Source organism: Vipera berus, assembly GCF_964194415.1.
Source record: "Vipera berus genome assembly, chromosome: 2".
NCBI classification, from domain to species: domain Eukaryota; kingdom Metazoa; phylum Chordata; class Lepidosauria; order Squamata; family Viperidae; genus Vipera; species Vipera berus.
Window position 1 is genome coordinate 285,707,388 of NC_138203.1, and position 12,734 is coordinate 285,720,121.

The window sequence follows — 12,734 nt, forward strand, 5'->3', positions numbered from 1 at the left end:
TGAAGCTAGCCATCCCCAATTCCAGCAACCGTTCTTGATATGTTTTAGCCTCCAGACCCCTGATCACCTTTGTTGCTCTTCTCTGCTCTCTTTCTAGAGTCTCAACATCTTTTTTTACATCGCAGTGACCAAAACTGGATGCTGTATTCCCAAGTGTGGCCTTACCAAGTCCTTAGAAAGTGATAAGAGAAGAGCTACACAGCGGCCTTACCAAGGTGTTATAAAATGGTAGAAAGGGGTAGAAGAGCCACACAGCGAGTACGCCTTGGCAGGCTTTAGCGGCATCTCCCTCTCCTCCGGCCATCCTGGGCTGGAAACCTCACTTCCCCGTCCATCGCCCCGCAGGCTTGGCACGTAGGACCCGCCAGAGGGCGCCCCTCGCAAACAACCGCCGGGTTCAGACGAACGGCTTTTGCTCGCTCCGGGGAGAAGCATCTCGCCCGATGCTTGCAAGGGAGGGCAGGAAGTGACCGTTCCCACGCCCAGGGCGCGCTTTGCAGGAAGCGGACCGAGTCTGCAAACGGATCCTTCCTTCCTTCGCTGGCCCTTCCTTTCCCGCAGCTGCCCGGATTGGGAAGCGCTTCCTTCGTCGTGGGGAAGTGAGCCAGGCCGGGAGATCTTCTCTGACTCCAGATCTGAAGGGGGGCGTGTCTTATGGGGCTAAGCTGAAAATCCCCCAATATTCCCACCTTCTGCACCTCCCACTCACTTGCTCCATTTTTGATAGAGCGCACCGGACTCTTATTTCTGCCAGGAGAGGAGCTTCTTGGTTAAAAGATTGAATTCTGCACATTTTTTTTAAGTCTCCAGCAAGTTTAGGGCTGAGTTTCTGCTAAGAACATCTGGAACATCTGCAGTTCAGAAGATCTGGGTTTCTTGGCTTGGGAAGAAGTCTTCTTTCCTAGGCTTGGAGGCAAGGAAACATTCCTTTCAGCAGAGGTTCAAGGGGCAAGGCTGATTTGCACCCCATGTGGATATCTGAGTCCTTCCAAAGTAGCATCTTGAGTAGATATTTGTAAAAAAAAATTAAAATTCACAAACTTCAAGATTTCTAACCGGCACACTGTGGGTGATGCCTGTATCTGATGGAAGTTATTTTTGTTGTATTGATGACTTAAGACTTACCCACCCCCACCCAATCCTTTTTTCCAGGAATTGATGGGAGTGAAATAGTCGCCTTTTGCAGCACTCCAAGGATCCAGGCTGATCTGCACCCCGTGTCAATGTTCCCAATAGATCTGAGTCTTTGCAAAGTGGCACCCTGGGTAGATATAAAAAAAGAAAGTAAACTCCCACAAATGTCAAGGGTTTCTTAACTTTCAAGAGAGACTTGCACATCCTTTGTAATGTGTAGCTGGGGTGGAAGTAGTATATGTGTTAATGACCAAGATTCTTTTTTCCCCCCACCCACTGCAATTTTCATTAGTCCTTGTGACCTACCGTTTTTGCCTTTAATCCTTGCAGGCCACTCTCGTGTGTATTTTTAGGGAGGCAAATTGTAAACGTATATATAATGGAAGTTTTCTGTCAGTGCTTTGGACTATAGTTTTCTATGCTTTTTCATCTTAGCCTGCAGGCTGAACGTAATTCCCAAAGAATTGAGTCATGGAGGGGAGAAATGCTTCATTCTTCAAGATGGCTGAAGGAGTCTCTCCTTGTGATTCTATTCCCACGAATGAAAGTTGCTTTGCAGATTCAGAAGAGCTTTTAGGTTTATTTGGACAAACAGCAAGAACTCAGCAGGACATTCTGAAAGAAGAAACCACACAAGGCGTCGTCCATCGTTGCCCTTTCAGGGAACTCTGTTACCAGGAGGCTGAAGGACTCCGAGACGTGTGCAGCCGACTCCACCATCTTTATGATCGGTGGCTGAACCGAGAAGACCACATGAAAGCTGAGATGATGGATCTGGTGGCTCTGCCCCTGGGCACTCTGTCCCAGATGGAGAATTGTGTCTGGATGTGTGGAGCAGAGACCAGCTCCCAGGAAATGGATCTGACTGAAAGCTTCCTCTTGAGCCAGCTGGAGCAGAAAATGCAGCAAAAACGGCAGGTGAGATCAATATAAATGATTTTTACATGTTCCCATTCCAAAATAGTTAGGATAGAATCCTGTCCTGGTTAGGTAAATGGTTCTATCCACCTTCCCTCTGATCTAGTGAAGAGAAAGAGCAGGGGAGACATGATAGGAGGATTCCAATATTTGAGGTGCTGTCACAGAGAGGAGGGGGTCAAGCTATTTTCCAAAGCACCCGAAGGCCAGACAAGGAATAATGGATGCAAACTGATCAAGGAGAGGTTCAACCTAGGAATAAGGAGACATTTTCTGATAATGAGAACAATCAATCAGTGGAACAGCTTGCCTTTAGAAGTTGTGGGAGCTTCATTACTGGAAACTTTCAAGAAGAGACTGGACTGCCATCTGTCAGAAATTGTGTAGGGTCTCCTGCTTGGGTGGGAGGTTAGACTAGATAACCTACAAGGTCCTTTCCAACTCTGTTATTCTATTCTATTTTATTTCCAAGGACATATAACAGGTTGGGACAGGGGCAGTAATATTTTGTTTGCCTGCTATTACAGGCTCGTGCGTTCTTCATGAAGGTGGCCACCCATGGTTCTAAAGCATCAGGAGATACATCACACCTCCCTCAAGAAATTGTCTTTGGGAAGATTTCCCAGGAGGACCTATGTCAGGAGACCTCATCAGGTAAAAGAGGGCTCCTTTTTATATATTGGAGTCCTCGGAAGTCTTTATTTTCCTGAGTTCCTGTTAAAATAATACCTTAATCCTGTGTGCAGTGTTTCTCCAACTGTTTTTAAAACATTGGCTTCCTCTGCTTTTATCTCATTTTCAGAAAATGGAGCAATGGTGATTGTACCAGTAGAAAGGTCTCCTCTTTCTGATGGTGCAGAAACAATGGTTATACTTCCAACTCAGGTAGGAGTATCACCTCCCAAAGTGCAACATGATTCATTCAAGGAACACGCAATTCTCTCCACAGTGGTCTGAATCACTTTTTCAGGCCAATTTAATATCTCCTAGCCAACAGAGCATAAGCATCTTCCCCAGCGAACTGATACCATCCATCCATTCATAGCATCTCAAGCTTCTTGAGGACATCTCCCAAAATGTTCATCTTGTTGTTCAGTGAAGATTGTGTATCTCCTACTGGGCAACATAAGACATTAAAGTGTCATAGGAATATCCCAATAGTTGCTTAATGAACGTGCCTCAGGAGTAGATCAAAATGAATATAGGAGATCTTCCCAACAAGTGGGATATTTGCCATTAGAATAAGGAATTTGCGAATATTTTCTGGAATTGTACGTTAACAAGGAGTGTTTTTGTACTTCAGATCCCTGTGTCCTTTGAAGATGTAACTGTGTTTTTCTCTGAGGAGGAGTGGGTTTTGCTGGATTTTGACCAAAAATCCCTGTACAGAGAGGTCTTGCTGGAAAATACCAGGAATGTGGAGTCCATGAGTAAGTGATTCATTTTGCTCTGGGGTTGAAATTGGTGGGGAAGGTATATTCTGATAAGAGCTAAGCAGCTTATCAGTTACTTGGAAGAGATTCAAGTTTGTACTTTTCCTGAAGATAACTGATGCAACCTTATGTGCATTGCACCTAGAGTCATGGGTGAGATGGGTAGCTGTATAAATCAAGGTAATAGTCTCAGCATATTTTTAAGGACTATGTTAAATAAGGTAATAGAAAACCTAATATAAAACTACATAAAAGTTAGAAAGTGCAACCTTTTGCTAAGTGTCTTCCCTTTTCATCTCCAATTAAAATTAATCAAGATCAACACTACATCATTGACTCTTAAAATACAGCCCCAATACCTTTTCATTCCATATCTTACCCTGTTTTCTACAAAGTCTTCTCTAAATCTTCAGCTAGCCTTATTAATCCCCAAAGATGTAGTAAAATTTAGATACACTATTATGTATTTCTAAAAGAAAAACTATTCAATCCAGATAATCATTAAACATCAGAAAAAATAACCTACTCTTTAACCGTACACAGGTAAACCAGTCTTACATATTTTTCCTTTTTCGTCCCAGCCATCTTTAAATCCTATTAATACTCCAAAATTATTTTAAAAAGAGGTTTGATTAAACCTTGAGTCCTGAAAAGCTGCATTTACTACTCAGAGATGGTGGAATCCCTAACTTCTAGCTGATCACAAACAGGTGCAAGAAAACAATAGTTTCTACTGTCTGCTCATAAAAATCAGCTGTCTGAATATACATATAGGAAATTTCCAGATCTCTCTTTTTTCTGGAGAGAATTTCAGTAGTCCAGATCTCACATCCCGCTACCAATTTCAAATGTAATGCCCCGTGAAAAATGCAGGCTTTGGTTCTCCTCGCCTCACTGGAAGTCATCATACACAAATCAAAGTAATAATAATAATATTAAAATAATAATTGCCTCTCACAGTTGTTCTGGTAGGAGCTCAGATTTTCATGCTGTCTCGAGAAAGGAACAAGCACCTTCTGAGACGGTTTCCAATATGGCTTACTCGGGTTTGCAAATCCCCTTAGAACTGTCTTTTACATTTTTTTTTCTGTCTATAATAACATTTGAAAATCCTGTGTTGCTTCTGATTTGTGCATCAACGCTTAAATTGAGGTTTGCAGGACAGATACCAAAGAACCACAGTGCAAGAGTGATGATAGCACTGAAAATAAACCCTTAGGGAAACTATATTAAAAATTGTCCCTGAATATATACCGTGAGATTTCATCCCCAAATAGCTGGGGGGGTGGGGTGCCGAGGGGGGGCAAACAGCAAGTAATTCTCTGCGGTTCAACTCAGGAGGAAACTAGGTTTGTGGGGCAAATCTTAAAGCCCTTCCCCCCGCCTCTGATTCCTCACCCTGTAGATTGTTCACCCTGTAGTTGGATAATTATTAAGAAGGAAGTTAATATTTGCATTTACATTGATTTAGAAAGAAGATATTATGAGTAAACAGGCAAAAAACTGAAAATAAACATTGTGAGGAATGTGCTTACTGGGTTTCTTTACTTTGTTCACTTTTGGACACACAAACAGTATGAAACTGATTAAGGTCTGGTCAGTTTCAGGCAGCAGCATAAGTGGGAAAGTTCAAATCAACTAATTACTGTGACAGAGCAGAGTTTGTTAACTTGTGGTCAGCCCTTATTAAAGAACCATTGGGCTGGGCAGAAAAACTTTTCAAGTAGATGTAGCTCGTTTAAGCCATGGGTGTCAAACCCGCCACATCATGTGACATGTCATGATGTGCCGCGACTCTTTTTGCATTGCCGGCAATGGGGTGGGGGCGGCTTTAGTATGATGAAACCGGCCTCACTACTTGGAGGAGAGAGAAAAAAAGGATCAAGTTCAGGCTGTCCTGATTGTCTCACACTGTTTATCTCAAAGTTGTTACTGTGAGTAAACACAGATCTCTATATCTCTATATGACTGCCAGCAAATGCAAGGAGCATGAAGGATCACTCCTGGAGTGCACATCTGGGGGGTTTTTTTCCCCAAGGGAGGGTGACTTTTATCTATCAATCACAATAGAACTGGAGGGGACCTTTGACCTTTGTTCAGGCAGGAGACCCTATACCAGGGATAGGCAACCTTGGCTCTTTTATGACTCGTGGACTTCAACTCCCAGAATTCATGAGTCACCCTACCTCTGCCCTATAACAAGTGGCTGTCCACTCTCTTCTTAAAAACCTCCAGTGAATCCCAGTATCTAAATCCAGTTCCCTTGTAGCAACAGCATCTCCACTTTCTCTAGATTTAATTTCAACTTGCTTTCTTCCACACTTGAAACTGATGGTTAAGCAACAAAGTCCACTCCAGTCCAGAACTCAAGACGCTACTCCCTGCAAGTTTCCTCTTGACACTAAATTATTTTCTACAATGGGGAAAAGTGATGGAGTTCTGTGGGACTTCATACTTCAGGTGCCTCCAAGCAGTCTGACGTTCTGGAAATAACCGGAAAGATCCGCGATGCAGTAAAGAAAGCCCCCAGTCATATACTCAGCACCTGATACAATAGTATTGAAATAAATATTTAACTAATATAATATGTTGGTACTTTTACTTTGTACCTTAAACATTTGATGATTTTTTTTCCTCTTTTTTTCTTCCAAACAGTTGACAGGATGCAACCACAGGGTTATAAAGAATCAGGTGTGAATTCTTTGAAACAAACTGAAACTGGAGAAGGGATATTGCAAAATCAGGAGGAGCCAAACATGACTGAAAACCAGCTGAATAATAGGATCAAGAAATTCTCTAATTTTCAGTATGGAGAAAATTGCACCTTTCATACGCAACATCACAAAGAAAAAGGGAACTGTTTAAAGCCTGAAAAAATGTTCATCCCTAAATCAGATGTCCATGAACATAGCAGTATCTGCATGAAAGAGAAACAGCTTGAATACAAGGAACATAGAAAAAATAATAATTTAAATATCTATCTTACTTTACATCAAAGCATCAAGATGCCAGAATCACATAAATGTTCAGACAGTAGGAAAAGCTTTAATGAGAACACTACTTTTATCACCCAGAAAACAATTCATAGAGTGGAGAAGTCATATAAAAGCAGAGAACGCAGAACAAGTTTCTGTGCAACCAATGATCTTATTTTGCACAAAAAATCCTACCCTGGAAAGAAAATTTATAAATGCATGGATTGTGGAAAGAGGTTCTATACAAGTATTGATCTTACTTCCCATAAAAGTATCCACACAGAGGATAAGCCACCTAGATGCACAGGCTGTGGAAAGAGCCTGGCCACACCTAGTTCCCTTACTGCACATGAAAGGATCCACGTAAGGGATAAACAACACAAGTGCATGGAATGTGGAAAGAATTTCAGCCAGAGTGCTTCACCTAATTCCCATGAACTGATCTATACAGGGGTGAGACCATATCAGTGCTTGGCCTGTGGAAAGCGATTTTGTACAAGCAGGGATCTCATTTCTCATAAGAGGATCCACACAAGGGAGAAGCCATTTAAATGCAAGAAGTGTGGGAAACACTTTACAATGAGGCGTGGCCTTATTTCCCATGAAAGGATGCACAGAAGGATAGAGAAAGAATATAAATGCATGGACTGTGGAAAATCCCGTGTAAGTAGAAGTGATCTTACTTCCCATAAGAGGATCCACACAGGGGAAAAACCGTATCAATGCACAGAGTGTGGAAAAAGCTTCAGTTGGAGCAGTAACCTTACCTCCCATAGAAGAATCCACACAGGGGAAAAGCCTTATCAATGCATGGAGTGCACAAAGAGCTTCAGAGACATGAGTTCCTTCACTTCCCATAAAAGGTTCCATACAGGGGAGAAGCCCTACGAATGTACGGAATGTGGAAAGAGCTTTACTCAAAACAGTCAACTTACTTCCCATAAAAGGGTCCACACAGGGGAGAAACCGTATAAATGTACAGAGTGTGGAAAGAGCTTCACCACAAGTGGTTCTCTTACTGCCCATAAAAGGAATCATACAGGAGAGAAACCGTTTAAGTGCATGGAATGCGGGAAGAGTTTCAGCCAAATTGCTTCCCTTACTTCTCATGAAAAGATCCATACAGGGATGAAACCATTCCAATGCTTGCAATGTGAAAAGAGATTCAGTACGAGCAGCGATCTCATTTCCCATAAAAGGATCCACACAGGGGAGAAACCATTTAAATGCATGGACTGTGGGAAAAGCTTTACAATGAGACGTGGTCTTACTTCCCATGAAAGGATCCACACAGGGGAGAAACCATACCAATGCACAGATTGTGGAAAGTGCTTTATAAGTAGGAGTGATCTTACTTCCCATAAAAGGATCCACACAGGGGAGAAACCGTTTCAATGCCTGGAGTGTGGAAAAAGCTTCAGTTGGAGCAGCAACCTTACTTCCCATAAACGGATCCACACAGGGGAGAAACCATATAAATGCATGGAATGCGGGAAGAGTTTCAGCCAGAGCACTTCCCTTACTTCCCATGAAAGGATCCATACAGGAATGAAACCATTTCAATGCATGGAGTGTGGGAAGGGATTCAGTACAAGCAGTGAACTGATTTCCCATAAAAGGATCCACACAGGAGAAAAGCCCTATCAGTGTATGGACTGTGGAAGGAGTTTTAGAGACTTGAGTTCCTTTACTTCTCATAAAAGGTTTCACACTGGAGAGAAGCCCTATAAATGCATGGAGTGTGGAAAGAGCTTTACTCAAAGCAGTCAGTTTACCTGCCATAAAAGGATCCACACAGGGGAGAAGCCATACAAATGCACAGACTGCGGAAAGAGCTTCACCACCAGTGGTTCCCTTACTGCCCATAAAAGGATCCACACAGGGGAGAAACCATATAAGTGTACGCAATGTGGGAAGAGTTTCAGCCAAAGCGCTTCCCTTAGTTCCCATGAAAGGATCCATACTGGGATGAAACCGTATCAGTGCATGGACTGTGGAAAGACCTTCAGTCAAAGCAGTCATCTTAGTTCTCACAAGAAGATCCACTCGGGGGAGAAGCTGTATAAGTGCACAGAGTGTGAAAAGAGCTTTCATACAAGCAGCTCCTTGATATCCCATAAGAGGATCCATTCTGGCGAGAAACCATATCATTGCATGGACTGTGGAAAAAGTTTCATTACAAGCAGTTCCCTTAATTCACATAGGAGGATCCACACAGGAGAGAAACCATATCAATGTCAGGAGTGTGGAAAGAGTTTCAGTCACAATACTTCCCTCTCTTTTCATAAAAGGAGCCACACAAGAGAGACCCCACCTGTCAGCATATAATATGGAAGACATTATATTGAGAATAGTGAACTTCTAATAAAAGGAGCCACAAAGAGGAGAGACCATACAGATGTACGCAGTGTGGAAAGAATGTAATGTTCCATTTCTGATCACAGTGTCAGAAATGGAATGGATTATGCTTAAATAATAGTAAAGGAAGGAGTAAAGAAAGGGTAACATAGATGAAGACAATTACAGGAAAATTTTAGAAGAGCTTCAGTTTACTACAATGTGACCAAGATTATGTGATAGGTACAGTTATAGATGAACTTGATGGGGTCTCACTAAGCATATGCCTGAAATATAATCCCATTGCATCAAGATACTCAGTATGCCCATTTTTTTATTAAACAGATTTTTATTAGGAGAGTTGTTTATCTGAAATTTAACTGTTTCTCTAAGGTCTACAGCAGAGATCTCTCTTTTTTTCTACTATCCAGGTGGATTAATATCCACTTCTCTCTACTTCAAACACCTCCAATTCTATTTGTTTCTGTATCCTCCTTTTCCAGTAAAAATACTTGTCAACAATTGCTCATATTTTTGTTGTTCCCTTTGGAATCTGGAAAGAGCGTGTTTGGGTGTGAGAGATAATGGTTGGTGCATGTAAACAAGAACCAGTCTGCTATCTTATTTAAATGGCAACAAAATTTTATTAAATTTTATTTACATTTTTATTCTTAACCTGTTTCTTTTTGAAGCATGATTTTGGCAGTCATGCAGAAATGTGACTGATATATGACATTTATTGACAAGGCAGCAGTAACTCATAATTGGATAACTAAGACTCTACTTCATTTAACCACTTAATATCCCAAAACTATTGGGAAAAAATGCCATGCTTTGGCCAAGCCTGTAGATGATACTGAAATATTGAAAGTAGGGAAAAGTAAAGTGTCAAGAATTTGAGAGGAATCTCTTCAAATAGACAGGTTCAGCCAATTCAGTGGACAATGTAGTTTGTGTTATGTATTTGGGCATAATTTCTTAATTTGACACACACATTACTGAATATTGAACTGTAATTAAGCAAGGATTAGGTTATAACGGAGCCCCCAGTGAAGCTATTGACTCAGTATGTGGCAGATAACAAAAAAAATAATAATCCCCCATTAGGGATCAGTAGGAAAAGAATGGAAGTAAAACAGCTGCAACTGTATATGAAAATTGTGTATAGTTCTGATTGCCCCATTTGAAAAATGATATAAAGGAGATGGAGAAAGTTCAAAAACAGCCATCCAAAAGATTAGCAGCTTGATTATGTTTGTGTTTGGCACCCTCAAGCAAAAACTAACAATAAATCACCCAGGTACGGTAGAGAAGGTGTGGCAGAAGTTGTGGATGGAGTTAAAAGAGGAATAAGCCTAGAATTCCTATGTAGCCCCAGTGGAATAAATCCAACCCATGAATTCCATTGCCCATTATCTAACTACAAACAGGTACTAAGCACTAGTTGGATATTAATCTTCTCAACTAACAGCATCAACTTGTACAAGCGAATTCAAGGAACAAGCGAATTCAAGGGGGTTGGACTTAGTCCGCTTGTGGCTATAGGAATTCTAGGCTGATTCCTCTTTTAACGCCACTCCCAGATTCTGTCACTCCTTCGACAGGTGCAAAACTTCCAGGGATCATCCAATTAAAGTTTAATAGGAGATTTAGAATAGACAGAAAAATGTTTTTTCACCTTGTCCATTATTAACCATAACCCTGCTAAGAAAACTGCATGTATTCAGTCTCCCAAGATTTAAATTCCACTCAACAGTATTTATCTCTAATATTGGTTTGGATTTGACTATATTAATATGTATATGTGTATTATTTTATATATATTATTTTTCACAATGTTAGCTATGCAGTCACGCATGTGAGATAGATGGCCATAGAAATCCATTAAAGAAAAATAAATTTACTGATTTTTATGTAGTTATGTATTTTTTAATTATTAAAAATGTAGTCCTCCAGCCCTGTGAATTCACCTTTGACTTCCAGCTGTATCTGGTTTCCATTACAATCTTTTTCTTCTATTGTCATTACATTTGCTTTTTCGAAAGTTCCCCCCCCCCCGAGCTTCCTGCACAATACAGGTAGTTCTCGACTTACAACAGTTCTTTTAGTGGCCATTCAACATTACAATGGCACTGAAAACAGTGACTTACAGCCATTTTTCACTTTTGTAGCATTCCCCATGATGATGTGATCAAAATTCAGATGCTTGGCAACTGCTTCATATTTACAATCATTGCCTGTCATGTGATCCCCTTTTGCAACCTTTTTTGAGCAAAATCAATGGGGAAGCCAGATTCACTTAATAATAATGTTGCTAATTTATCAACTGCAGTGATTTACTTAACTATTTGTGGCAAGAAAAGGTCATAAAATGGGACAAAAGTCACTTAACTGGTCTCACTTAACAACATACATTTTGGGCTCATTTGTCATAAGTTGAAGATTACCTGTATTTCCCCTCACCTTCAATTCCTGAGGTAATTTTTTTTTAAAGAACTGAATGTCTTTTGAGAAATATTCCCATTGGGGAATTTGATTCTTTTCAGTATTCTGGATTTTTCTTTCCCTCAGGACTCCCACAGCTTCTCCTCATAGATGTCATAGCCGCCATGTTTCCTCACTTCAGATCAGGGGCTGTTCCTCAAGAACAAAGTTTGCTAGTAGCATGATCTTCAATAGAGCAGATTGCAAGTCCTACCCTGGAAAAGGACTTTAGGGCAGAATCTCTGCACTGCTATTTTTTTTTCTTGTATTACTATTATATTACTAATGTTGTTTTACCAGAAGGAGGACATCTTTGTCACTCGGCTCTTCCTCAGACAGGCAGGAACTCTGCAGCTGCCAAAAAAGCCAACACAGTGCTAGGCTGCATTAACAGAGGGATAGAATCAAGATCAAGTGAAGTACTAATACCACTTTACAATGCTTTGGTAAGGCCACACCTGGAATACTGCATCCAGTTTTGGTCACCACGATGTAAAAAAGATGTCGAGACTCTAGAAAGGGTACAGAGAAGAGCAACCAAGATGATTAGGGGGCTGGAGGCTAAAACATATAGGGAACGGTTGCTGGAATTAGGTATGTGTAGTTTAATGAAGAGAAGGGTGAGGGGTGACATGATAGCAGTGTTCCAATATCTCAGGGGCTGCCCTAAAGAAGAGGGAGTCAAGCTATTCTCCAAAGCACCTGAAAGCAGGACAAGAAGCAACGGATGGAAACTAGTCAAGGAGAGAAGCAACCTAGAACTAAGGAGAAACTTCCTGACAGTTAGAAAGGGGTAGAAGAGCCACACAGCGAGTACGCCTTGCCAGGCTTTAGCGGCATCTCCCTCTCCTCCGGCCATCCTGGGCTGGAAACCTCACTTCCCCGTCCATCGCCCCGCAGGCTTGGCACGCAGGACCCGCCAGAGGGCGCCCCTCGCAAACAACCGTCGGGTTCAGACGAATGGCTTTTGCTCGCTCCGGGGAGAAGCATCTCGCCCGATGCTTGCAAAAGAGGGCAGGAAGTGATCGTTCCCACGCCCAGGGCGCGCTTTGCAGGAAGCGGACCGAGTCTGCAAGCGGATCCTTCCTTCCTTCGCTGGCCCTTCCTTTCCCGCTGGGCTGCCGAGCTTGCGAAGCGCCTCCTTGCCGGGCTCCTCACAGGGAAGCGGCGGATTCTGGAGAACCGCCGAGCCAGACTCAGGTGATTTCAGTCTCCGGATCTGGAGAGAGATTACTTATTTGCTCCCTTTTTTAGGGGGGGGGTGGCGAAGACGCTTATGTCTGCAAGGAGAGCCCCTTCTGGGTAAAAAGGTTGAGTTCTGCAGGAGCTGAGAACCCCTCCCACGTCTTCCGTACGGTTGTCAAAAGCGCTAGATATCTGCTGGATGCATCTGCAGGTTAGAGGATCTGGGTTTCCTGATCTTGGACGTTCTTTCCAGGACTGGAAGCAAAGA

At 42.0% G+C, this 12,734-nt stretch overlaps 1 protein-coding gene across 1 annotated transcript; it reads left to right on the forward strand.

Annotated features, from left to right (window-relative positions):
* Positions 1 to 404: 404 nt before the first annotated feature.
* On the forward strand, positions 405 to 10,708 carry LOC308661717 (uncharacterized protein). Its single transcript, XM_081316867.1, has 5 exons — positions 405 to 2,052; positions 2,580 to 2,706; positions 2,855 to 2,937; positions 3,356 to 3,482; positions 6,141 to 10,708. Exons 1-5 carry the CDS (start codon positions 1,606 to 1,608, stop codon positions 8,786 to 8,788), a joined length of 3,432 nt encoding a protein of 1,143 aa, XP_081172993.1. The 5' UTR covers positions 405 to 1,605; the 3' UTR covers positions 8,789 to 10,708.
* The last annotated feature ends 2,026 nt before the right edge of the window (positions 10,709 to 12,734 follow it).

Bases quoted from the DNA above. Each gene is read 5' to 3' on its own strand.
- LOC308661717 (XM_081316867.1), top strand. From the start codon at position 1,606: ATGGAGGGGAGAAATGCTTCATTCTTCAAGATGGCTGAAGGAGTCTCT. The intron at 2,053-2,579 runs GTGAGATCAATA...CTGCTATTACAG, and splicing joins AAATGCAGCAAAAACGGCAG to GCTCGTGCGTTCTTCATGAA. The intron at 2,707-2,854 runs GTAAAAGAGGGC...TCTCATTTTCAG, and splicing joins ATGTCAGGAGACCTCATCAG to AAAATGGAGCAATGGTGATT.